The sequence below is a fragment of the Mytilus galloprovincialis genome, chromosome 12, assembly GCF_965363235.1.
Source record: "Mytilus galloprovincialis chromosome 12, xbMytGall1.hap1.1, whole genome shotgun sequence".
In the NCBI taxonomy this organism is placed as follows: Eukaryota; Metazoa; Mollusca; class Bivalvia; order Mytilida; family Mytilidae; genus Mytilus; species Mytilus galloprovincialis.
Genome location: NC_134849.1, coordinates 28,246,295 through 28,273,923, shown reverse-complemented (window position 1 = coordinate 28,273,923; position 27,629 = coordinate 28,246,295). Strand labels below are relative to the sequence as shown.

The following is a 27,629-nucleotide window of genomic DNA, read 5'->3' as shown; positions in this document are numbered from 1 at the left end:
AACGTCACGTCATTGGTTAAATTTCCATTGTTTATGACATTTTTATCCAATCGGGACGTTTTGGTGTACACTTTTGAAAATATAACCTAGGATGCATTAGATTCTGAAACGGCGAATTAAAACATAGAATACAACAGGAAATGAGAAACATGAAGGGGTCGATACAAAAACAAGAATAACGCGGATCTAAAATTCGCAAAAGTGCTCTTAAGGAGAATGTTTAAGACATTCTCTCAATCTACACATCAAACTAACCTCCGATAGATGGCGCAGCTGTTTCACAGTAATTTCCTCCCAGCCCCTCTGTGCAACGACATCTAGAACATAACTTGGGATCTTGGTAGCCATCATGTTGACATGGTTGTGCCAATTTGGTATTGTTACATTTGTCTGAAATACAGAATTAAAATAATAAATATTATATAATAAGCTCAAAAACACGATTCAAACATCATAGACAAAAATCGAAAAACAATGAACCTATGTTATAAATGATAAACGATAGCCATATTTTACATAAACATTTCATGTCAATTAATACTGTAATTGACTGAATTTAAAATAACACGGTTTGGGTTTTCATTAAGTACATTTTAAAGTCAGTTGTCAATTTTTGTTTTCGAAAATTCAATTTATTTCAATAATTGTGTTATCTGAGATCACCAAAGTTTTTGGTGGGGTTCGTGTTGCCGTTGTTCCCCTATCTGTGACATTTTTACCTATTGTGTCTTTGTTGTACACACATAGCTGTCAACATAATGGAATTGATGCGATTGTCATACAAGTTAGAGGTTTAGCTAGCTTTATAACGAGGTTCAATCAACCACTTTCTACATAAGAACATGCCTGTACCAGAATATGACAGTTGTTATCCATTCGTTTGATGTGTTTGAGCTTTTCATTTTGCCATTTGATTAGGGATTTTACTTACCCGCGCAGTAGGCAGCATTTGCTAACTTTACGTCGTAAAACGAAAGTTGGAATCTCTGTCCGAGTGCTCTTTGTAATAATGGATCTTTTGTAATAATTGTTGGTGGGACTGGAGTTTGATTGTCAACAGCATACGCCTACAATGTTACCATGAGTTTATAGACAGTTAAAACATTATACATTATATAATAGCAATTTTTGAACTTAAAAAAACTCAACATAGATATCAGGATAAATATTTTATACGCCAGACACATATATTGTCTACAAAAGTCACTTCAGTGTCGCTCGAATCAAAACACGTTACAATAAGGCCAATAAACTACGAAGTTAAAAAGCTTTGAGGACCTAAAATTCCGAGACGTTTTGCCAAATATATCTAGTGCAATATATTCCTAAGATATAAAACCAATTTTGAACTGAACCGGTCTTTTAGATCTGAAGACTGTTCAATAATTTAAGGATGGAAGTAGTTCATCGATGCTTAAGTGTCATTAATTGATTAAATAGACAAATCAATGCAACACATATAAACTGAGAAATTGCATGAACTCAAAAGTAGCGAGACAGGTTGCATTAAAGAGTCAGTGTCCCCTGTAAATGATATATGAGTAAACCATATTCAGTATTGCAGTCAATTTTTTTTTTCTTCCGAACATTCGGATACTTGTTTTTACATGTTTAAAACATTAACATTTTGAATTGTCTGAAAAGCTTGACGGTGTAGAAATGACTGCAAGCCAAATTGCTGAACAGTACTGAATTTACAACAATAACAAAATCGCAAAAATTAATTTCCAAAACGTCTTGTATATTTTTAATTGGATCAGAGTTTCTAGATTACTTTTAGATAGACAAAAGCGTGGCCATTTTAAGACTAAAACTTATTTACTAGTGAAATTTTTAATGAACTAAAACAATTTGTTGTATATATCGTGTAGTTTTAACTTACTCTCGAACCATAATGCATTATAGATCCAACATCATAAGGCATATTTTTGTTGTCTAGATCCTTCCAAGAGATGTGTAAAAAGTTGTATTGTTTTCCATATTGGATGGCATTCTGTTGTACCTGTATATGTTCCTCCCTGTCAGGTCGGGCATGTTCATGCCAAAACCCTATCACGTGACCAATTTCGTGAAGAACATGGCCTTCCTAAAATATAAGACAGTTAATATATGACATAGTTCTAATTACATATAGGAGGATGTGGTACGTGTGCCAATAAGACAACTCTCCACCAACGGTCTAATCTATATATCTAACACTGATTATAAGTATTGTAATATATTGCATGTTTGTCAAACAAAACCGCTATCAAAATTATCTGTTTATCAAACAGATGTTTTTAAATTAATTCCGATGATAAATTTGGGCATAATAATAATAAAAAGAAGAATTATCGTGTGTACCGCTACATGGAGAACTATCATATCATGATTCTGTATAATTTTAACGTGGTTCATATTTATAGCACATCAACAAATTCTCCTCCTCATCTAAACATCAAAACAAATATCAAATGGCTATCATGTTTGCTTCTTGTGTGGTCTATATAGGCTAAATCAAATATTAGGAACACAGATTTAAGCACAATAACATTATTTCATATTATATATGGTAAAAAAATTGTCTATATTTACTGACGCGGTTCATATGTTTGTCCCTTTTCTATTGAAATTAGTGTTTGGATATACATTGCAACGATTTCTCGATGTTTCATAATGTCACAAGAATTCATAACACAATTTGATCTCTTTGTTATCGTTTATATAACTGTCACTTACATATATACAGTCTTCAAAAATGGAAACTTTTTGCTCTCGATACGTACTTCTTCCAACAAATGACCAGCAACTGAAATTGTACAGTTTTAATGGACTTTAATGAGGGTTTGGATGGTGTTTACAAAATAGATGTGAATGGGCTTCTTGTCGAATAAATGGTAAAATAATAGAATTAAAACAAGGCAAAAATAAAAAATAATAGAGAAAAATGGGGTACTTGAATGTAAGGATAATGGGCAAAACTAATAAAGAATAGATTAAACTTGTTTAAATAAAGTAAAGAATAAATAAATTAAGTCTATATCAGACTATTTTTTTTTAAGTGTAATAAATTAGCACATCATATCTCTTATTTTCAAGGTAAAAAATTAACAAATATAACTATATTTTTAATGACAACTATGAAAAAGGTAAAACAAACAGGTACGTTACAGTGTAACTGTTTAAAATATCTTCATATACCACAAGTAAGTTATATTTACAATATAAATAATCAGTGCAAAAAATGCTCTCAATATTGGATAACACCTACAGGCATAATGTCTATAATTATATATTCGACACAACGAGACAAATGTCGAATTTAATTGCAAATGAATTGACAAATTTACTTTCAGGATTTTTATACCGCTTGCATGTATGTTAACAACATTTTGCTTTGTTTTAATCTGTTTTGTTTTTGTTTTTGTTTTTTATTTGTCTAGCCTGCAAAGAATGTCGCGGATGGCAGACCATTGATAATATCTAATGATTTAAAACACGCATTCAGCGTCATCGTCGTCACCTGATTTTTTATCATTATAAAAGCTAAATATTTTACTAATAGGTCAATGATATTTCATAAATCTATCCATCTCAAATGTGAGAAATATAGAAGTCATTAATGCTTCAGTGATTTTGGAATGTTTGTGGTATTCATTGACATTTGGTACATAAAGGGAGATTTTAGTTTCAAAGAAGGGAAATAACTCTTACTTGCCAATTTGTTTAAGTTTTTTTTTTTTTTGGTAAAAAAAAGACTTACGGTCTTTATTAGTAACCAGGCCTAAGAGCACGAAAAATAAACTCATTGTCATATAAATGTAGTGATTTTAGCGAGTGTTGTTTGCTCTTTTTTTTTGGGGGGGGGGGGGGAGGGGATTTTTTGCTTACAAATCAAATGGGTAAAATTCTTGTATTAATTGATTCTTCCAAAATTCTTAAATACATACGTCTATCATAAATCAAAATACTCACCCTTCGTTGCTTGTGAAAACAATGTAAACTTTGTTTTCATTCACACTTGAGTTGTCTTTATATGTTATTTCTTCGAAAGTAATACAGGTATAACTCTCCCAGTAACTTAAAGCACGTCTTATAATACTTTTTTCAGATTCGTCTAAAATAAAAAAAAAAAAATTTTTAAATTAAATATTGTTTTGTAAAATTAATTTTGGAGAATAAAAAAATGAAATAAAAATTTAGGTGTGTTAGTTAAAAAAAATATTATACTGCTTAGCTTAAAGCATGACTGTTCTTTATTCTTTTAATTTTTCAAACTCGTTTACGAATAAAACCAATGTGGAGCATACGCCTACTTTAGAAGTTTCAAAGTAAAATAAAAAAAAAAAAAGCTTGGCAACACAGCTGGAGGTACACGTACATTTCGAATTTGTTACGAAAAATGAATTACTAAGTATGTGGTCTATCGAATGTATATTATAATTTTATAATGTTCTTGTTATTATCACGATATCAATCATTGTTTTTTGTAAAGGTGACGGTTACTAACTGAGATACATTAAATGCGTATACTGTATAGTTAAATGTAACGTTACTTATTTTGCAACAGTTTGCTGCTTCATACTAGAAAAAAGTAAAATCACAAAAATACTGAACTCCAAGTAAAATTCAAAAAGGAAAGTCCCCAACCAAATGGCCAAATCAAAAGTTCAAACACATCAAACGAATGGATAACAACTGTCATATTCCTGACTTGGTACAGGCATTTTCTTATGTAGAAAATGGTGGATTGAACCTGGTTTTAAAGCTAGCTAAACCTCTCACTTGTATGACAGTCGCATCAAATTCCATTATATTGACAACGATGTGTGAACAAAACAAACAAATTTACTAGGTGAATTTTACTATCAGATCTTTTATATACATACTGTATACGTTACAGTGTCTAACTATGGAATTCATTGTGTGTATAGTGTATAATGAAATATCATTCGTCTCAACTCGGCCGATTCCGTACCCTTACCTAACAAGGAGATTAGCGGATTCTACCGAGGATTGCCGAATGAATGAAATATAGCAAGTGCATAGGAAAACTTTCTGATTTTGGTATCCTTTAAGGTGGTACCTAACACTACAGGGAGATAATTCTGTAAAGTCAGCTAAACGTTTTAATTACGTTGTGTTGTAAAAGGAATTTTAAGCTTCTCAATGATCAAAATTACTGTTTGTCAAACTGCTATATAACCAGTGTAATTTTTCTGATAAAACGGTTGGTTCAAATTTTTTGAAATTTTTATATTTTTGTTAAAGGGTCAAAGTAAATATTTTGTCAAAATTTTATGAAAATAAACGAGCCAAATAAATTTTAGTCAAGGTGTTGGGTACCATCTTAATTGCATATACTGTATACGTTTAAAATCGCAATAAATCACATGCATTCTAGTATACAGATAGGGTGTATTTACTCAGAGATCCATTACATGTTCGCTGTATATCTTACTGTTACTTGTGAAATCAATTAAATGCATATTGACAGTAAGGTGTTAATTTTGATATCAATTGAATGCACGCTGTATTATTCGCTATTACTTTTGATATCAATTGAATTCGTACTGTACAGTTAGCTGTTACTTTTGATATCAATTGAATACATACTGTACAGTCAGCTGTAACTTCGATTCAATTCAATTCATACTATGCGGGTAGCTGTTAATCTTGATATCAATTGAATTCCTACTGTACAGCTAGTTGTTACTCTTGCTACCAAATGAATACAAACTGTACAGTTAGCTGTTACTTACTGTGAGATCCGTCAAATGCATACTGTATCGGTAGCTGCCAATGTCGATGTAAATCTGTATTTAACTTTCGTTTTTGTCGAGGATTTCTACTTTCATAAATAATTTGAGCTTGTTTTGGAGTCAATATTATATCTTCTTCAAAAACATATGGAACTGTATTATCTGTTGTGGATTTCGTCTAAAAGAAGAATAAAGTTGTAGCATTTTTTTTATATTTATGTTTTTATATTTATTCAACATTCTAAAGGGCAAACTTGGGACCTGTCGCCACCAGATAAAATGTATAAAGAAAACATTGAAAGGATAGAATAACTTCCGGAGAAGCGAGCACGTCAAACGGAAGATCCTAGAAATTGTTTTACAGTTTATATCAATCAAATTAGTAATTCAAATATTTACTAAAATAATAGGAGTTGCGTATACAAAAATGCTTTGTTGTGGGTTTCAAAATATGATGCATCACCTTCAAAGAGAATTATTATTTTGTTGTGTAAATATTGTATTTCCGGGTTCTTAAGTATTGACAAATACTTAATTACGCATGCAATAAGGCATTTTTAAAACCTCTGTATAAAGATAAAAAATTGCCGTAGGTATAGAGATAAAGAATGCTTCTTCTGTTGTTTTCCCGGTTACCTGCCTCTGCAATTTACGCACAAAAGCGCTCATGCTTTTATTAAAGATTAGAATCATCCCGTAAAATTATATCCTACATCGTTATGACGAGCAAATCATTAACGCATACCACAGTCATAACGATCCCCATGTGCGGTTTGTTTTGCATGTGGTTTTACTGATATATTGCGCAATATCTAGCCAAACTTTTTGAGAAGTCAAATATTAAAAGAAGTGGGCGTCCCCAATCATAATTTATCTTTTCAAGCCCTCAATAACTTCTCAATTCGTACATCACATATAAACAATAAAAAAAATCTAGCTATAAATCAAATTTTCAAGTTAACTTATGAAAAGCAGGTTTAACACACCATTTTCTACAAAAAGAAAATGCCGGTACCACGGATCCTGAAAGTTGTTTGCAATGCGTTTGATGTGTTTGAGCTTTTGATTTAGCCAATTTTTCTGAAGCACTTTCCGTTTTATATTTTCCTTAGAGTTCGATATTTTTGCTATTTTACTTTCAAATTAGACGAAGAACTTTTTCAACATTATCGATGTCATCGTTTTTGCTGGTTTTCTTTGTGTTTTTTTTTTTTTGTGGGGTGTTTTATTTTTGCTTTTTGGTACTTTGCAAGTGCACAAGAATCAATATACTATATTAGACCGAATTAGACTGATAACCTTTTATTTTTGACATGTTTACCTGTTATGTCTGTTTGTTTTGTTCATGCATTATTATCAATATTATTAAATTTGATGTCGTACAAGGGAGAGGTTTAGCGCTATAAAACAAAGTTCAATCCACCATTTTCTACATTTGAAAATGCCTGTACCAAGTCAGGAATATGACAGTTGTTGTCAATTCGTTTGATGTGTTTTGTCTTTTTATTTTGTCATTTGATTAGGGACTTTCCGTTTTGATTTTACTTTTTTTTTCTGACTTTTCATATACTTACAATTAAATGATGCTCCTTCTCTTCTTTCTGCTCTATAGCAGATAAATAATTAACTACAACTATTTTTTCTTGTATGGTTAGTCCATCTGTTATATTTAGTGGCGACACCTATAATTTAAAAAAGAAATTGACATTAATTTGATGTATATATATTGTCTCATGAAGAAGTTAATTATTGGAAAAAATATTTATATTTCAAAGTATTTCCAATGCATGTTTTTTTCACTCGTAGGGTCGACGAAAAAAGGACGAATATATATTCTGAGCACACATTACTTTATAAGCCGATTTTGATACAATATTACAAGACGAGTCAAAAAGATCATAATTCTGTACGTCAATATTACAAGACGTGACACGGTTGTATTATCAGAAACAGCTTAGATTCAAAAAGTCGTACTTGGCAAAAAAAACCGGCAAAATTGAAGATTGGAGTCATATTCAAGCATTTTACATGCTCAAAAAAAATGATACATTTTGCATCAATTTAACAAATTTAAACAAAAGATGAAAGTGGTATAAATTCTAGTTCTCTCTATTTAAGCATTTTCTTTTGATACAAGGAAAGAGTGTATTCTTGTCTTAAATTTTTGCTAATAATTATGCTTGATCAATATGCCATTTTGTACTTATATTTGGTTTTTGTTTTTTTTAGTGACACAATGTTGACTGCTGTATTTTTGACATTTTTACCTATTATGTCTGTTTGTTTTGTTCAAGCATCGTTGTAAATATAATGGAATTTGATGCGACTGTCATACAAGTGAGAAGTTAAGATAGCTATAAAACTAGGTCCAATCCACCATTTTTTACATTAGAAAATGCCTGTACCAAGTCAGGAATATGACAGTTGTAATCCATTCGTTTGATGTGTTTTTTCATTTGATTTTGCCATTTGATTAGGAACTTTCCGTTCAGAATTTTCCTCGGAGTTCAGTATTTTAGTGATTCTACTTTATACTATAAATGATCAAATGATTGTTGAAAATATGTCGAAATGCAAAATCAAAAACTCTTTATAGAACATGTAATTTATGTATATGTTATATGTTAAAACCTATGTTTTAGTATATGAATAACAATCTCCCCATTCAGAGTTTGAAGAAACACACGTCACAGTTGAATACAAATCAAAGACAAGGCCATACGGTGACCTATAGTTGTTAATTTCTGTGTCATTTTGGTCTCTTGTGGAGAGTTGTCTCATTGGCAATCATACCACACTTCTTTTTATATCAACACACTAGGACAAAAGCAAGCACTTTACATTCCTACATGTATTTCGTTATTATACGTTTAATATTGTTTTTTTTTTTTTTTTTTTTTTTTTTTTTTGTACTTCAACGTTCTGTTATTGCGGTGTGTTCCTCTTGAACACGACCATGTTACCTTTATCTAATAATCATATTAGTCGCGATCACTCTCTCGCGCGACATTTTAAAACAAATTTATATAAAAAAAACATCAATGTCAAAGTGTAATATGTTCATTAATCTCCCTTTAACTGTTTTACAGTGATAAATCCTCCAATGCTGTCATCACATACACTAAATATATGCACTCCCACATCTATCTAATATGATAGTTTTAAGAAACAATGGAATAAAAATCAAAGACAAGCTCAATACAAAAGAACACATTTGAGGTCAAGGAACAGTCATTGGACTATCATGTTGCATTTGTTTGCATCAGATTCGCATTTCTATAGTCTATGTCTCTTCAGTGGTGCTCGAGACCAAACTTTTTGAAAATCCAAAGCTTATTAAAAAGATGAAGAGCTATTACCTAAAAAGGACAACAAGTAAACCAAATCATGACAATGAACCACTTGTCATTCCTACATGTATTTCGCTATTTAGTTAAATGATGATACTAGTCGCGATCACTCTCTCGAGCGAAACATTTATAAAAAAAACCCTTCAATATCAAAGTGTCATATTTTCATTAATCTCCCATTTAACTTCTGTTTTAAGATGATAAATCCTCCCAATCTGTCATCACATACACTAAATCTATGCACTCCCCCACTCTATCTACGTGTCAAATAAGACAGATCAGATAATAGATCTAACACCACAAATATCTATAAATCTTGTCATCTAAAGATCTCACACCCTCAATAGATAAATAAGACTTATAAATAGGCCTTTCCAATATTCCAATGACCTGATTTTTATATGCTTAAGGCAACATTATTCACTCTTGGAAATGAATGTAAACCACTTTATCTTTTATAAAACATAAACAAGAGTTCGAAAATCAAAAAAGTGGGCGGCACTTATAATTATTTATTCTATTAAGTCCTTATTAACTTCTCATTTTTTATACATCTTAAACAATGGTAAAAAAATAAGGAAAACTCTAGATATAAATCAATTGTGCACGTAAACTTACAAAACTGTTTGCAACAGATAAATATTCCAATGACCTGATTTTACCTGCTTAGGGCAACATCTTTTTTTTTTAACTCTTGGAAACGAAGTTCAAGGTACACCACTTTATCTTTTATAAATCATTAAAACAAGTGCTTTCCTGATAATCAGTCGTTTTTATTACAAAGATGTTAAATCATCCATTATATACAAAATTACCTTTCTTACAATGAAATTAAATGCACCAAATGCAGGAAATAGACCACTTTCGAGTTCATCCGTCACCGGAAAAAACTCGTCAATTATACGCGCCTTTATGACGTCATTTACCAGATAGAGGGGGTCGCCTGTATGCCTGCACTATTTACGTTCATCAAGCGTCTTAGTGATCGTCATTGTGCAGGATAAACTAGAAATAATGGATGTTCTGTAGGTACTTAATGACAATTCCCTAATGACAGCAATGCTGATTGTCAATTTTGAGAATTCAATTTGCCGAATAATTCGTACAATATAGAATTATAGTTTTCCAACCACTCGCTCAACATTGGAATGGAAGTGACGACGCCCCTAAACGCACAAATGACGTTCACTAAAACCAGAGTTTTTGACGGAAATGCATCGAACTCGAAAGCTGTCTATTGCATGGAAAATTCAAGTAAATGTTAATAAAAACACGAAAAAGAAGAATAAAGAAACAAATAAAGACCTAAACCTTGTTTCGACTAATTTGGAAACTGTCATTTTTCAACTATTTGGACATTGCCTAATACACGATACATTAATCAAAGTCATGACGATCATTATAATCTCAAACATGTTTTAATTTGTTTATATGACCATAAAGATTATTATTATAAAATGACGCTTGTAACTGACTTTTCATTCATTGCAATATTGAGAATTATTTCTAATTTATTTGTGAGCAAACAATGTTTAGGATTCCTTTAGACCAAACTGAACAGCACAACATCAAAATATTTGTAAGAAACAACCAATCAGCCAGTACAAATACAAAAGTCGTCAGTGCGTATGACCTCTTATCGCCTGAATATCTGGAACCAACAAATGACCTTAAAATAAATATTAATTTGGGCGTATGCTGAGGCGATGGAACAATTGTTGTGACAGCAAAGATCAAACCATCAAAAAGAAAAACTAGAAAATAGTTCGAACGGTTCTACATACTAATTTGGGCGTATGGTGAGGCGTTGGAACAACTGTTGTGACAGCGAAGATATAACCATCATTAAAAAATACTAGAAAATACTAATAATTCAGTTCGAATGGTTCTCGAATGGTAGTTCTTTGCATTTTTTGACTATTAAAACTAGGGGCGTGACAGAAAGGACAATTTGTCAATTGGTTATCCAAAGATCAATGTCCAAAAAATAAAACTGATGTAAAGTATTAATATACTACATTATACTCATATGTAAATGATGTAATATAAACACATCATTTTCCTGTATGCAGAAATGGTTTTCCTTAACCGGGAAGTTTTGATATAAAACTTTTCATAGAAACGCTCGTTTAAATACTAGACACTTCTGAACAAGTGATTTCAGAATGGCTCCGAAGCAAAATTAAATTTATAATACTTTAAAGAGCATATTATTTTATATTTCATAATATTTTGTAAAATGTCCATATTTGTATCAGCAGACTTCTGATAGTTTTTTCCGGAATATTCTTGTTTCGTAATTATACTATAGCAGTAGATGTACATGTTTTCAGACTTACTTTTTAACAGATGTGTAAATTTACGAAATAATCCTTATTATAAAAACATAATGTTATCGATACTAATTTAAATGTATTATCAAAATTATTAATGTAATGACACCTTTCAACGTTAAACCGTAGATTATTTTGTCTATTTTTGTCCCTTTTTTATCATATAGATCCCAACATTGCAGCGTACTTATGCATCCCTGGCTTTCAAATGTATAAGTTTGAGCATTCGAGATAAAAGAGAATCCATAAAAGTGCTTTGAACTCACGATGAAGTGTTATATCCATTGTTGAAGGCCATATTATATATACATTTTTCATCTAGATTGTTGTTTTAGTGGTTTGCAGTCTCACTCATGAGTCAGTCGAACATCTCCATTTATTCATAGCAATTAATTAATGGTAATTATATTATGCTTTACTATTATAGAATCATCTTTAACAAAATGCGGTACGGGCTTTGCTCATTGTTGAAGGCCGTACGGTGACCTATAGTTGTTAATTTCTGTGTCATTTTTGGTGTCTTGTGGAGAGTTGTATCATTGGCAATCATACCTCATCTTATTTTTTTTATATCAAATGGTAAAAAAAAGGATGGTTGATTGATCTATGTTTTAATAACGTCCAGTGGCAAATATTTCATGCATGTTCAGGACAAAATTATAAAAGACCAGACTCCATTACATTCCTAGGCTTAAATATACAAATTGCTTGATACTATCTCTTCCATTACACTAATATCAGAGATAACAGGTTGTCACCTGGACATCGCAGTAACATTGTAATGACTCTAGGCAGTTACAAAAGTAGCTCGAATAATTCAAAGGTGTAAATTGAATGGTTTTTGAGCGCGGTATTTAACAAACTATTTTAAGGATCTCATTTAACATACCTTAGTTGATTTTGTGGGATTGTGTTTTACAATTGGAAAACCCATAAAAATTTAATCAAGTTTGCACTTTTAATACAATGAACAAAGAAACTTATAAAAGTGTGTACTATTGTGATATTGCATTTTTTAATGTTACTCTTCCATTGGTGTATACAACACTTGTCTTTTTAATCATATGTTTTGTTCCTTTTTATATAGTATAATACGGTCAACATCAATAAGACTTTTACACTATACATGTTAGACATAGCAGAGATGATGACAAACATTCATTGTGACGTCATTTTATTATGATACAGAGGTTCGGATGAAATACATATATGGTGTATAATCTATTTTATCAATCATAAACTTCATCTTTTGGTGATCGTGTCAAATGGGCTATATATGAAATGGTGTCGGTCAAATATCAACAGGAAATTAGCTAATGAAGACATTGTTTCTCAATATAGAAATTCTAAATAAGGTCAAGTTTCTTTTTATCAGTCAGGCATACATGAGTGTTTATTTCATATAATCAAATCGCGTGAAAAATTCTCCTTCATATCAACATGTTTTTTTTAATAATTTTTGAATTTTATTTCCCCAAAAAGTTCGTTATTTCAATGGTAAATATGAGGGTCTGGATGGGGGTCTGTTATTCAGAAAACATTTAATTTCAACCCCTTTTTTTCTCTAATCTTCAAAAAATTTGACCACGCATTTCCCTTATCTTCATTTTTTTGCCCGTTATTCTCTATCTTTATTTTTAAGGGGCATTATTCTTTAATCATTTAACCCCATCCAAACCCTCAAATATGCAAAACGTAACTATTTGGTGAATATTTATAAATTATTTCTTTTCATGATTTATTTTTGCAGAATGTGCCACTGGACGCCAGGAAATAACAATCAATCAAGATATCATACCGAGTAAATTCTCTGTTGTTAAATTAGTTTCGAAATCATAGGCAGAGTTGACCTTAGATTTATTTTTCTATATTTTTTAGGCCACCTTTAGTCATGTGGGACCACGTGTATTCTGGTATTTAGACATCATTGGCCCTCAAATGGTTTGATGAGCTTGTCGATTGGTTAACATCAGAAAATCGCTACGAACGCTAAATGCAGTGGCGGATGCAGGAATTTTCGAAAGGGGGGTGCTAGCCCAGGGCAAAGGGGGGGGGGTGCAGGGGGGTGCAAAACATATGTCCCGATTCAAATGCATTGATCGGCCAAAATAAAGGGGGGTGTGGACCCCCGGAACCCCCCCCCCTCTGGATCCGCCACTGAAATGTATATGTACTTTTACTTACATACCCTTTTAGTTTTGATCTAAAAACGTTTAAAAACTTTGGTTTTTCCTACTTTTGGTCTGGAACGTGTCTGATGAAGGTCAAAGCAAAAACACGTGTTGTATGCAAGCAAAGCATACATCATATTTGTTTTTTTATTCGTCTTCTTTATTTATAACAGTCGCTTTTTATGAGGGTCTAGTTGGGGTTTACCGAATAGAGATTATTAGACAAAAAGTTCCAATAAATGGGCAAAACATATAAAGAATATAGAAAAATAGGGTAAAAAGGTAAACATTTCAGAATAAAGGAGAATTAATATAAAGAAAGGAGAAAAATTGAGTTTAGAAAAACAGAATAATAGGCAACAAGTGCAGAATAATTGGCAAAATATATGAAGAATAGAAAAAATTAGGATTAAAAAAAATAAGAAATTCAGAATAATAAGCCACAAATGGAGAATAAAGGACAAAAATGTAAAGAGTAGAGACAAATGGGTACAAAAATAACGAATACAGAATAATAGGGTGCTAAAATAAAGAACATATTAGAGAATAGGGTGCTAAAGTACAGAACATAGAAAATAGGGTGCTAAAGTACAGAACATAGAAAATAGGGTGCTAAAGTACAGAACATAGAGAATAGTGGGCAAAACATATAAAGAATACAGAAAAATGACTTAAAACATTAAAGATCTCAAATAGAAATAAATGACCCCCAACCAGATCCTCTTTCATGGCTGCCATGATAAGACTTTATTTTGCACTTTGAAAACTAAAGATAAATATAAACACTGGAAAAACCAAATAATTCTTATGATTGACAGCAATATTATAAAATTAACCAAAAAGGAAATATCATTGAAGAAAAAAATACAACATTATATAAAGTCATTATTTCAGTGCAAACGCAATTAACCTTTCAAATACATGCATTCAAACACAAAGTTACTAGGTTAATATTCTCAGTTCTCAAAATATATTATTTAAGATATCTACTTCATTAAAATATAATGTATGCGGAATCTTAACATATTATAGTAAAAGATTTGCCATCTTAAACATACAAGATACAATCATTGGTCTACTGACATTTAAAAAAGAAATAAAATCATTAAGTGTGGTAATTAAACACTGCACACGTGATTATAGTTTTCCGTTTTCAGGCTAATTCTGATTTGACCTCTTCAAAATTTTGTCAGTCAAGATATCAATCAAAGATTGAAAACATTTGCATTTAATTTACATCGTAGTTTTATTGAATTTGACAATGTGATTTAAGAACAACTTGAGTACGACATGACCATGTGACTTGAGTACAACTTCACCATGTTACATTAGTGTGCAACTTGACCATGTGTCTTCAATACAACTTAACCATGTCACTTCAGTACAACTTGACTATGTGACTTTGGCGTTACAAATTGACCATGGGACTAAAACAATCGTGTGTTTTTCTCTAAGGATAGATAAGAAGCTGCGAAGTGAAAGTCGTAATCCATAAATTAAGGTGCACGTGGTACCTAACACTACAGGGAGATAACTCTGTAAAATCAGCTGAACGTTTTAATTACGTTGCGTTGTTAAGAGGATATTAAGCTTCTCAATGATCAAAATTAATGTTTGTCAAACTGCTATATAACCAGTGTAATTTTTCTGATAAATGGTTGGTTCAAATTTTTTGAAATTTTTATATTTTTGTCAAAGGGTCTAAGTAAATTCTTTTTCAAAATTTTATGAATATTAAACGAGCCAAATTGATTTTAGTGAAAGTGTTAGGTACCACCTTAAGTTGAAAGGACGTGTCCGAGTTTTTATACATCCAAAACAGGCTAAGAAATGCCTCTGCAACAAAGATGCTATGCCTAGTAAAAACACATTTTGTCGAATACCCAAATTAGAAAACATTTGATGTGCGATACCAATTTAAAGATTTTGAGTCAAAATGCAGCTTCGCGTTATTTAGTACAAATATACTATGATTTATTGTTTAATAATTTTTTAAATATATATATAAAGAAACACGGCCTTGGCTGATATAATCCAGTTATGTCTATCCTTCGTCTACCCTTTGGCCATGAATTCCTTGAGTAAAGATAACAGTCTAATTTTATTGTAAACATCAATAAAGACAATATTTAAAAACTATACATGTTTTGACTGTCTTTAAAGTCTATATCGATTGACTTTGATGTCTTAATTCATATTACGTATCTTCTTTGCTTTTTATTTTTGTTAAGAGGGTGATAAAGGGTTATATTCATGCAACATGTTTTGCCATTTTCATTTCACGTGCAGTCGTAAAAAAGTTTAATTATCCCCCGTGTTTTTGTGAACTTGGTAAAAAGATCAACGTGCAAGAAATTTTTGATTGTTCGTTCATCGTGAAATGGAAATATTATTTCGCGTTCTTCGGTGCAGATACACCTTCCCCCCTTTACGCCCCTCTTAGAATTGTCAATTTGATCAAAAGCAATGATATTCATTTTCCTCCTGATGAATTGACAATTTGGTCTAAAGCAATGATAGCATTTTCCTCCTAATATGTTGGGAGCAGGAATGTTGAGAAATGTACACTGAATGCTGATAAATCAAAACAAAGATTTTCGTTCCTGGGTCAGTTCAAAATTCGATCATGCCCGCTTGGTTAGTACCGTCTATATCCGCACATATATGTACGATGATACACGAACTTGGTGTTTATTTCAATTTATCACTATAATAAATAGTGAAAGTTTCACACTGAAAAGTTCAGAATAATATGTATATATACAATTGATTGATTGTTTGGTGTTTATCACTTTTTTTATATTTCGTGGCGGTCATTTTTCAAGATATAGAATATAGCATACTATATTGCCCCTCCCCTTGAAAGACGCCTAGCGTCCGACAAATCCGTCAAACGTGTGTGGTCGATAATCGAGAAAGGGGGAGGAGATAACACATTTAATTATTTGAAACTGAAGTCTTCTACATTAACTGTACATGTAGCTCATCTTATGAGGGGGATAGGACCGTTATCGGGACTTCGGGATCGGGTGTTTTTAAGCTTGGGAATTTGTGATTGACCCTTTCGGGATCTGGGAATTCTTTTATCGAATTTCGGGATGTGGGGATTTATATTTATTAAAATTCAGGACCTAGGGATTACGTGTTTTTAAGACAGGATTTCGGGATCAGGACCCCTCCTACCCACCTCTCCTATTGGTTCCTATCAAAAAATTCAAGATCAATAATCAGCGGCGGATGCAAAAGGGGAGGGGAGTCCGAGGGTTGAAGCCCCTCTTTTTTTTTACGATCAATGCTATGTCACCCCCCCCCCCCCAAACCCCTTTTTCCTTTTTGTGTCTTGGATTGGGGGAACCCCCTTTGGAAAATACATGGATATGCCCCTGACAATGTTTTTCAATATCATTAAAAGAGTACAGGAAACATTTTGGACTGTCATACATAAATGTATATACCTATATAAGTAGCATGACATTGTACAATTCTGCTTGTGTGGCTGTATTTACAGACTGTTTAAAATGAAATCCCCTATATTTTTGCTCTTCCTGTTTAGTTTACCTATGTCATTCTTAAAGTGTCTCAGTACTACTAATATATTATGATTTAATTAGTCTACATATATATCATGTCCTCGTTAGTCGTACGACAGATTGACATGTTACATTTATATGTGTTGTAAAATGTCACACACTTCTACTGGTAATTATCAATTTTGTTACTCCGGAAATTGATATCACCGTGTTTTTTCTTGTGGACTCCGGATATTACCGCTATTAGGTCAAGGATAGTTAGACTGATATATAACTTTTCATAATTATTGTGTTGTTTATACCTGCAACATATATAACACTATATATTTACACAAAATATGAGCATTTATTATTATTATTATTATCTGCTTGTTATGGTATTTCTGTCAATGGGTATCCATAGAGATAGATATATATATTGCTTTTTACATTTTTGTTCATTTTTATTTGTGTCATTTCACGTGTTTGATCTTGCACGTCTTTATCTTTCAAATGTTAGTGTTTACGCGTTGCTGATTAGGATACATTTAGATGTGCGAATCGGACGCACGAAATTACTGATATATTGCTATTTTAAATTTGCAAGGCTGGCAGATGCATTTTTTTCAAGTTTGATTGTAAAGTTGATATAAATAAACTATCGAGGCTTGACCAGTACCATGAATAATAGGGTACAGGCGTAGAAAAAAAAAGAAGATGTGGTATGATTGCCAATGAGACAAGTCTCCACAAGAGACCAAAATAGCACTGAAATTAACAACTAGAGGTCACCGTTCGGCCTTCAACAATGAGCAAAGCCAAACCGCATAGTCAGCTATAAAAAGCGGCCCCGAAATGACAATGTAAAACAATGCAAACGAGAAAACTAACGGCTTAATAAATGTAAAAATTGAACAAACACCAAAATCTGTTCTTCTTATGATTCAATGACATTCGTTGTCCCGAATATAGGTTTCCTATTACAGTAAGTCGTAAAACACACCATAATTTAATTAACGAGTGGTTTACATATATAAAAGAAAAAAATGTTTCTAAAGTAAGAAAAAGTAGATATATCATTAATTTATAATGGAAAATATAAGACCACACATATTGTTTTATGAACAAATGAAGGAAAGAATGCATTTTAATTGAACATTGATAATAATTTACGTTTGCATGAGACGTTTTCTTTTTTCGAAGATGGCGTCTACGAGTAAGCATAATTATGACCAAATTACGTTGTTGTCTCTTTGACATATTCCCAAATACATTCAGTCTTTTATTTGTGTGTGTCTGCGATTTAAGGAGCCTAATCATGGCTTTCATAATAGTACCTCCTTCGGGAGCAAACCGTTACTTTAGTTTGTGTCTGGAGAATAAATGCAATTAATTTGAATAATAATATAATAATGTTTAACAATTAGCACAAAAAGTCATGATTTTTTGTACGTTTAGTTGTCAAACCATAAGGAGCTGTCAAAATATGTTCATTTCCCTAATTATTTTGTAAGTTTAATTACAAAGGCAGAATAGCATGTCTTTATTTTATTCTATCAAAACACTTTCTCCCGAGATAAAGAAAAAAAACTATTTAAAATTAACTATATAATACATCATTAAGAATGTGTGCCAAACATAACAACTTTACATATTTTATTGCGTAAAATATTATAAATTGCAAAAAAAACCATGGTTGTTTGACAATATAAATCAATGCATTTAACCTACTAAAGCACTTTGCTCGTGATGTAATGCTATGTTATTTATATAATTAATGCCTTATTGACATTTATATCAAAGGTCGAGTAGTTGTTTTTTTCCATGAAAAAGATCGTTTCTCACGTTTTAAACTTGTGTGTTATAGTTGGTAACTCCTGTAGATTTTCTTTGTAACTCCTCTGCACTTTCTCTTTACAACTCCTGAAAATTTTTTGTAGCTCTTCTTTGTTTTAATTTATATCTCCTTTAGATTTTAATTTGTATAACTCCTCTGGATTGTTAAAGCAGCTTCAATTAGTGTAACTTGGACTTGTCTTAGGCTATATGCATTGGATTTCCCCCGTAAAGCTATCCGTTAATTTCTCCGTAAGCTATCCGTTAATTTCTCCGTCAATTTTTCGAAAAAAATAAATTATATTATATTTGAAAAAAACATGGTTATTGCATTTTCCATACAGTTTAACATTTGCTGTCCATAGATATAAGAGAAAAATCTTAGACTTTTATATGATTGTGCAAATGTCTCTAACAAAAACAAATACTCATAACCATCATTATGTTTTCATAATTTTGATTTCATATTCAAATAACTTTAAATTAAACCCGTCAAACAAATCTCAATAGGTGGCATGAAAAAGGGACAAGTCTGTACCCCTTTTCACAAAAAATCTTATCACCTCACCCTCACCTATCCTCTTCATGCCGGTCGGCATTTGAGGCCCTCAAAAAATCTTATATTCCTTAGCAATTCAACTAAATATCGTAAGATTAATTTTACTATTAAGATTTTTTTGTGAAAAGGGCTACAGGTTTACTTTCTAGACAGGCTGAGTAGACTTGACGTCACAGACCATTTGTATGTCATGACAGGTCAAGGGAAAGGGAAATCAACAAAAGTCCAAGATAGTTATCTTGACATGACGTCACAGACTATTTGTATGACGTCACAGACTATTTGTATGTCATGACAGGTCAAGGGAAATCAACAAAAGTCCAAGATACATGTAGTTATCTTCATCTATTCGGAATGCATCAATGAACTTTGAACACAGAACAGCCAGTAGGGGTGAACTACTGTGGATTCATTTATTTTCGTGGGTCTCAATTTTCGTGGATTCCTGAAAACTTGCATATTCGTGGATATTTGATTTCGTGATTTTGCTAATCTTTGTATGCAAAACCTATTGAAAATATGATATTCGTTGAACATTTAAATTCGTGGTTCAACTGGACCCACGAAACCCACGAAAATTGGTTTCCAACGAATAATGATGAATCCACAGTACTTAATAAGGTAAATCAATGAATGTATCACTGAATGTTGGTTGTAAAACAGAAGACTTCATAAGTTGGTTAAACCTGAATAATACATAAACGTTAGCCAAATGATTTGATGAACAGTTCCTAAACTTGGTAGCTTTATTGATAATATAATTGATAAAAGCTGAGAGTTGATGTTAATTTTTAAGTACTCTTTAAGCACCATCTCTTCTAATGTTTTTCAATGTAATGTTGCAACCACGAGCAATTACTTTTGCATTCATTGAACATAATTTTGAAATACAAAAATAAGAATTTTATAATTTTGTATTAAGCAAGAGTTCTTGTATATGGAAGATGCAAAGAAAGATTGACAAGTGCTTTTTTTTAAATACTAACTGCATCTGTTTTGTTGATTAAAGAGGTTAAACCTACATTATATAAACCGTAGGTAGTCAAACCGAGAAATGTCCTAATGTATTGCTGCTATCTTTTTCCTGTCATAACAATTTATTGCTCGTATATTATTAACCTTATTAGAGATGCTTTTTCTTATCCAAAGCATATAAGACGTAAGCCAGGTTTCGAACATTTTTTTTTTTTTTTTTTTTGAATGTTGAAAAGCTTTGTAATTTATTTAGACTGTTGTTTATAAAAAGGGTTGATGCTTAGTGTAATGTATCTTTAAATTCCCTTAAAGATGCCGATATTAGTTCATAGCATACATGGGCATTATCATATTATCTAAATGTACCTGTTATACCGGTGTATACACTTTCCGAGCTTTGCCGAAAAGATCCGAAGTCTGCCGATTGAATGACGTTTGCCAATTTGTGCACGGATTGCTAAAAGTCGGTGTCACGTAGTTTAAAGGAACCGCATTTGTACTTAACAACAATGAATACTACATATTAAGGGTTTTTAAAAATTCCCTATTATAGATTTCGACATAAGTTGTAATTAATCAAGGTTTATATAACTGCTATTTACAAATGTCAGACGTGTTTGGTTTATTTTTTACATGGTTGCTTTCGTAATACGTTTATAGATAGAAACTGTACATCCTTTTTTCTCTTCAAATGTGCTACATGTATTAATTGACGCAGTTTTGTATACTGCATCCGTATCTATAGTTCTGAATGAAAAAAAAAATACAACTTCATTGTGGTCTTGTTTAGTGGTCATGTTTACAATAAACCATCATCAACTTGGAACTTAGAATCCGGATGATGGCTTGATGTCTGAGGTAAATGTATACCATTGATAATTTTACTTTTATGTCAAGTGTGGGATATCAGCAAATCGGATCTAGCCTTCAAGATAAGTCTGAAATAAAATAGATACTTTTTTGCAATACATATTCTAAAGTTAAGGGGGAAAATCACAATGAGTATTAAGTAGATGTAAAAATGAACAACATCAACAAACGACAACTACCGAACATCTGATTCCTGACTTAGGTGCAAACAAATGCATCGGATTTAAAGGCACACACAACTGAAAACTAAACATTTATCAACATAAACCCTACAAAGAACTGAAGCAAATTAGGTGGACATAAATTATGTAAAGAAGTTCCTGCAAAATCGATTTATAAGCATGGTTGTGAAATCAAATAAGTAAATGTAAAAGGAATATCAAATTGTAGTAAATGCACCGCCCACCCAATGCTATCAATCTTCATGTGTTCAAAGACGGAAAATATTGAAAATATTATATTTATTTATTCTTGTAAATCGCCCAAAATTATGTACTGTTTTTTGTCATATATGCATATGTATATTTGTACCTGGCTAAGCATTTAATTTAGATTGTACCTGCTTCCTGGTTTATTCAAGTAAATCTTTTATTTCATGGTCTTAGTGAATGAGATATACAGGGGTGGATCCAATCATTTTAAAAAGGGGGTTCCTAACCCAAGAGGGTTCCAACTACATGTCCCATTCAAATGCATTGATCGTCCAAAAAAAGGGGGGTTCCGGGGGTTGGAACCCCCTTTTTTGACGATCAATGCATTTGAATGGGACATGTAGTTGAAAACCTCTTGGGTTAGGAACCCCCCACCCCACCCCCTGAATCCGCGCCTGGATATAGCTTTGTAAAAATTATTTTGGGATAATGCATTGAAACAACACCAACGGGTTGTACAGGTACTTTAGAATTAGGTGTCTCAATGACAACCATACAAAATCTCCGTACTTTTGTATGATTTCAAATGAGACAACTATCGACAAACAGTGAAAAACATAAGAATACCAATGAGACAACTATCCACAAACAAAGACGACCTGGTTTGATTTACAATGAGACAATTATCGACAAACAATGACAAAATGGTAAGAATGACAATGAGACAACTATTCACAAACAAAGACGACCTGGTATGATTTACAATGAGACAATTATCGACAAACAATGACAAAATGGTAAGAATGCCAATGAGACAACTATTCACAAACAAAGAAGACGTGGTATGATTTAGACTGACAAAACTATCAACAAACAAAATCAATCTGGTATGATTTCTAATAACAGAACTATCGACACACAATGAAAATGTGGTACGAATGCCAATGAGATAACAACCGACAAATAATGAATATGTGGTAAGAATGCCAATGAGATAACTACAGAATTGACAAACAAAGAAGATGTGGTACATGTTTGATTTCCAATTAGACAACTATTGACAAACAATGAAAAAAGGTAAGAATACAAATGAGACAGATATCGATAAACAATGAAAATGTGGTAAGAATACCAATGATTTAACTCCACAACAGACCCAAGGACACGGATGTAAACAACTAAACACATCCGGCTATTATCATGTAAACGTTCGAGAAAAATATATACATGAAACTATAAAAAACATATTCATAATTCCAAGCTATACTCCAATGAACCTCGTGTTCGTCGTGTACTATAAATGTCCATTAATTATTTTATTGATTGATCTAATTAATATAAGGTTAGGATTTCCTTCTCATGGCTTTCCACAGATGTAAACCAAATGCGTATTTTTCATTCATAAAATTTATGCAAATTAGGTCTTTAGTACAGCAGTAAATGAGGAATTGTATTGTCAAAACTGTCAGCAAGTTTGACAGTTGTGGTCGGGATCGAATATTATTGTATTAAAAGTGCTACTTATATTTTTATATCATAGTTAAAAATGCATATAATCTCTTAACTTAGGAAGTACATTATGCCAAAAAAATAAATAAACAAAGTTATGCATTTTGTTTGATGTGGGTTAAAACATAAGTGACCATTTTAAAATCAAAGAACTGCATGCACCTGTCGAATATTGATGCCTAATTAGTAATTCTAGCGGTCAGTAACACCTGGATATCCGTTAATAAAAATATGATTGTTCCAAAAAAACAATTTTCAAGTACTTTTAAATTTTAGTACGTGCACATATTCATAAAATGATCTAGTTATAGCCCGTTCACTTAAGATGTGAGTATGAACCCCACTCGGTCGGTCCCTTCGCATGGTAGATGCGGTTCCCTCTGGGTTCTCCGGTTTTCTCCAGAAATGACAAAACAAATGGTCACCATGCACGTTTGATCCTATTGAACTGACAGTGACGTTAAAACCTATAAATCAATCAATCAATCAATCAATCAATCAATCAATCAATCAATCAATTAATATAATCAATCGATCGACCAATCAATTACTCTATTCGAGAATCTAGAAATCGAACTGTTAAAGTCAAAATTTACTTAAAAGGAGATAAAGAAATAGTAGTATCAATCAATCCATGAAATTTGAATGTGGAACATGAATATATCCGTTACATCATTTTCTGTAATATTTTATTCATGATAGTATTGTATACTGTCGATTATTGGAAATTGTATCTGTTTGCAACTGATACAAAAGGAAAAAGTTTGTTTTCCTCTTGTATAAATTAGCATGAAAGGGAAATAATTTAAATTGACTTCCGTCTTTCCAAGATGGCCAACGCTTATTTACAACTCCTGTCAAAATATCAAACAAAATGGCTACAGACTTTGATGTTGTTTATTGATTCTCTCATGTCTTGTCAGTAAGAAGTTGACACAGAAGGAAAAGTCATTAATTAAGTGATAGGTTAATTAAAACAATTAGTGTAATTATGAAATAATTAATAATTATAATAAATGTCAAGCAATAAAATAAATCAATGCGGAAACGTTGTTGTATACATCAAATGTAAAGTAATACACGAAGGCGTTTGCGCATTCAGTTCAAGGTTTCTTGTATGAAATCTCAATGCTTAGAATTAATTGCATAACAGTGTGGTCGACAATAAAACGTTTGTAGGTTGTAACTTGTTTGTCAACGGCTATGATTTTATGCTCACCCAGTCTGTCAGAGGCCTTCCAGTGGGGATTGAAATATTCACTTGTTACACATTCCGATACATGCAATGAAACTTTCTTTTTACAAAGCTTGAAAGGAATTTGGTTTAAATATTTATTATTATCATCACATACAACCGTGTCATTTATAAGAATAATAATGTTCAGAGATGATATTATTTAATAATAATAAAAAAAAAAGGTTTATCCATTGTAAAAAAAAACTATTAAGTTGATGGGGTTAATTCACAAAATATCTCATTGATTTAGAGCACAACTACTTCTACGGTGTGATCATTTAAGAATGGCCTACTATTTATTCAATGCGTATACATGTGGGTTTTGTTTGTGAAGAGTTCTGATAATTAAAAAATCATTTGATTTCTTTGTTTAATACCATAAAACCATTCATTCTTTCAGATATTTGTCACTTTGCCTTATCTTCAAGTCCAACACAATTTCTCACGTTTCTTACAAAACTTATATTCTTGTGATGTATTCTTTTGTTGAAAAAAAATGTATAGATATAGATAGATATAGGAAGATGTGGTATGAGTGCCAATGAGACAACTCTCCTCCCAAGTAATAATTCATAAAAGTAAACCATTATAGGTCAAGGTACGACCTGCAACACGGAGCCTTGGCTCACACCGAACAGCAAGTTATAGAGGGCCCCAAAACTACTAGTGTAAAACCATTCAAACGGGAAAACCAACGAGAAACGAAAAACACATATGAACTACATAAACAGACGACATCATGCATTGTAATTTTTAAAGCCAATTAAGTAAAAAAAAATAATCTGAAAGAACGTGCGATATCATATTAGAAAAATTGATGGTCAAACCATAACAAAAAATCAAGTAAAGAATTTTAAGTATTCAACCTTTATAGCTTGCTGTTCGGTGTGAGCCAAGACTCCGTGTTGAAGGCCATTTTTAATTTTTTTCAAATTACAAAGGTTATTCCTGAATAGTATTTTTAATTATTTTATTTAGGCGTTTAGAACCTTTGGTGACCTCACAGTTTAAATTTCTGTGATAAGTACGTCGTGAGCAGTGGGCATTACAGACGAACGTTCACCTAATTTCCCCCAGTCAATGAATGGCCATAGCTACACTGTTATGAATTTCATTAAAAAAAGACCACATTTTAAGCAAAGGGTACTCAAACTGAACGTCAGAAATGGACAAGTAAGATTCGAAAAGTTGATAAATTGTATTATGTAAAAAAGTACACGGTGGACCGAAAATAAACATAGGTCAAATGTAAATCAATAAACATCGGTGTTTGCGCAATGAGTGCAAGGTTTCTTGTATGCAACCTCAATACTAAATAAAGGAGAGACCGCAAATAAAAGCAAAGGGTACACAAACTTAACTTAACTCGGAAAGGTGCAAGTAAAAGGAGAAAAACCCGACTATAAAACTAAATAAGGCTTTAATGTCCAATGGCAAATATCATACATATCACGACCAGAACTTGCAATTAGCAAGCCTTTCAGGATTCAAACCAACGTCTCCTCGCACTAGAGAATAGTTTACAACCACGAGCTCACCAATAATAAATATATTTAAAAATATATATATATATATATATATGCTAAGGTTTACAAAGCCAAATTGGACAAGCCTGACAATCTGCCCACACATATTTATGCTTTGTTTGATAAAATAAATTCATGCAGGTAACTTGCAAAAAAAACCCAACCACATTCATTTTTCTTTTTATTAAACGAACATGAAATTAAATGTTAATACAAAGCCGATAAATACCAAAACCCAAACAATGAATGGTTTTAAGAAAAAAAATAAGATGAAGAAAAACTAACATGTAGCGTTAGTGCAACTAGTTAATATATTTGTACATGAAATTGAAAAAAAAAATCTCGATAAATATCAAACCAAAACAATGAATGGTTTAAAGAAAGGAAAACATAAGACGATGAAAAAATGACATGTGGCAAAAAGTGCAATATAATAATACTTGAAATTTAAAAAAATCTCGATAAATATCAAACCAAAACAATGAATGGTTTAAAGAAAGGACAACATAAGACGATGAAAAAATAACATTCGGCAATAGTGCAATTAGTTAGAATTAAAAAAATAACAACATACCAGCTGAGATATATGATACAACGTATTTACTGGATTCATAACAGTGCACATTTAAATAATTGCTTCCCTATTGAAGGAACATGAACACACCATTTACATAATTTTCAATTGTTCTAAGGTTGTAATTATACTAAAAAGTACACCTATTTGTCAAAGATTAACTTCCCTGATGATAAGGGACTTTTTTCTTAAGTGCAAAGATGCAACTTGTCCAGATTATAACGAGATATTTCGGGATTTCAATATCCCGGCTGATGACGTCATAATCATTCACGTACTTCCTTATCATTGACGTTTTGTATTGTGTATATAATAAAAAGGGAAATTTTAAATTATTTTTACTTTGTTTTATTAATAAACTTTATGAAAATATTGTAATGGTACATTATGACATGAAAATAAAATCCATTCATTAAACAAATTTGTGAATTGAAATATGCTAGTGTTTGTATTTCCTTAAAAGATAAGTAAAAGGATATATATAACTATACCGAAGGTAATGTAATGCGCCATTAAGTTAATTTTATATTTATTTCCCGTAAACTTTAGTTTAGGTAATGAAACCAAACAACTCCAAAACACAAATTTACTTCATAGAAGTAAGTCGGCAAGTACATGTATAAACACACTAACAGAGAAAATATGAGCCCATCATATGTCTTTTAATGGGGGACAAACCCTATAATTGCAGTTGCTCTAGTTATATAATTACTCGTGAAGCTAAAAAAAACGAACTGAATATGCATGAAATATTCGCCACTGGACGTTAAGCAAATATCGATCAATCAGGCAACCGAAGAGTTTGTAGAGGGATACAAAGTAACGTCAGGATTAGAAATCAGAATGTAAAAATAAAAGTTCTAAAATGACGCTTTTGCGTGGACGATTCGATCACTAAATTTTTAAACCATCCAAGAAACGCTTGGAAATATCAGAAATTCATAATACAGTGAAACCTGTTTAAACCGAACCTCTTCGGGACTTACGATTTGCTCGGTTTTGGCCAATGTTCGGTTTTATCAGGTTCAGAACGCTTGCAATTTGATAAGACGGTGCTTAAGAACATGT

The 27,629-nt window shown here is 31.8% G+C and overlaps 1 protein-coding gene across 1 annotated transcript in view; it reads right to left on the bottom strand.

Moving 5' to 3' along the window:
* The window catches only part of LOC143055307 (zinc metalloproteinase dpy-31-like), a 69,314-nt gene that overhangs the window by 37,670 nt on the left and 4,015 nt on the right, over positions 1 to 27,629 (bottom strand). Inside the window, exons 2-8 of the mRNA XM_076228445.1 lie at positions 7,316 to 7,423; positions 5,742 to 5,919; positions 3,955 to 4,096; positions 2,719 to 2,788; positions 1,883 to 2,086; positions 932 to 1,067; positions 256 to 390 (exon numbers count right to left, since the gene is read on the bottom strand). Of these exons, the coding sequence (XP_076084560.1) occupies positions 256 to 390; positions 932 to 1,067; positions 1,883 to 2,086; positions 2,719 to 2,788; positions 3,955 to 4,096; positions 5,742 to 5,919; positions 7,316 to 7,423 (973 nt within the window). The remainder of the gene's footprint in view (positions 1 to 255; positions 391 to 931; positions 1,068 to 1,882; positions 2,087 to 2,718; positions 2,789 to 3,954; positions 4,097 to 5,741; positions 5,920 to 7,315; positions 7,424 to 27,629) is intronic.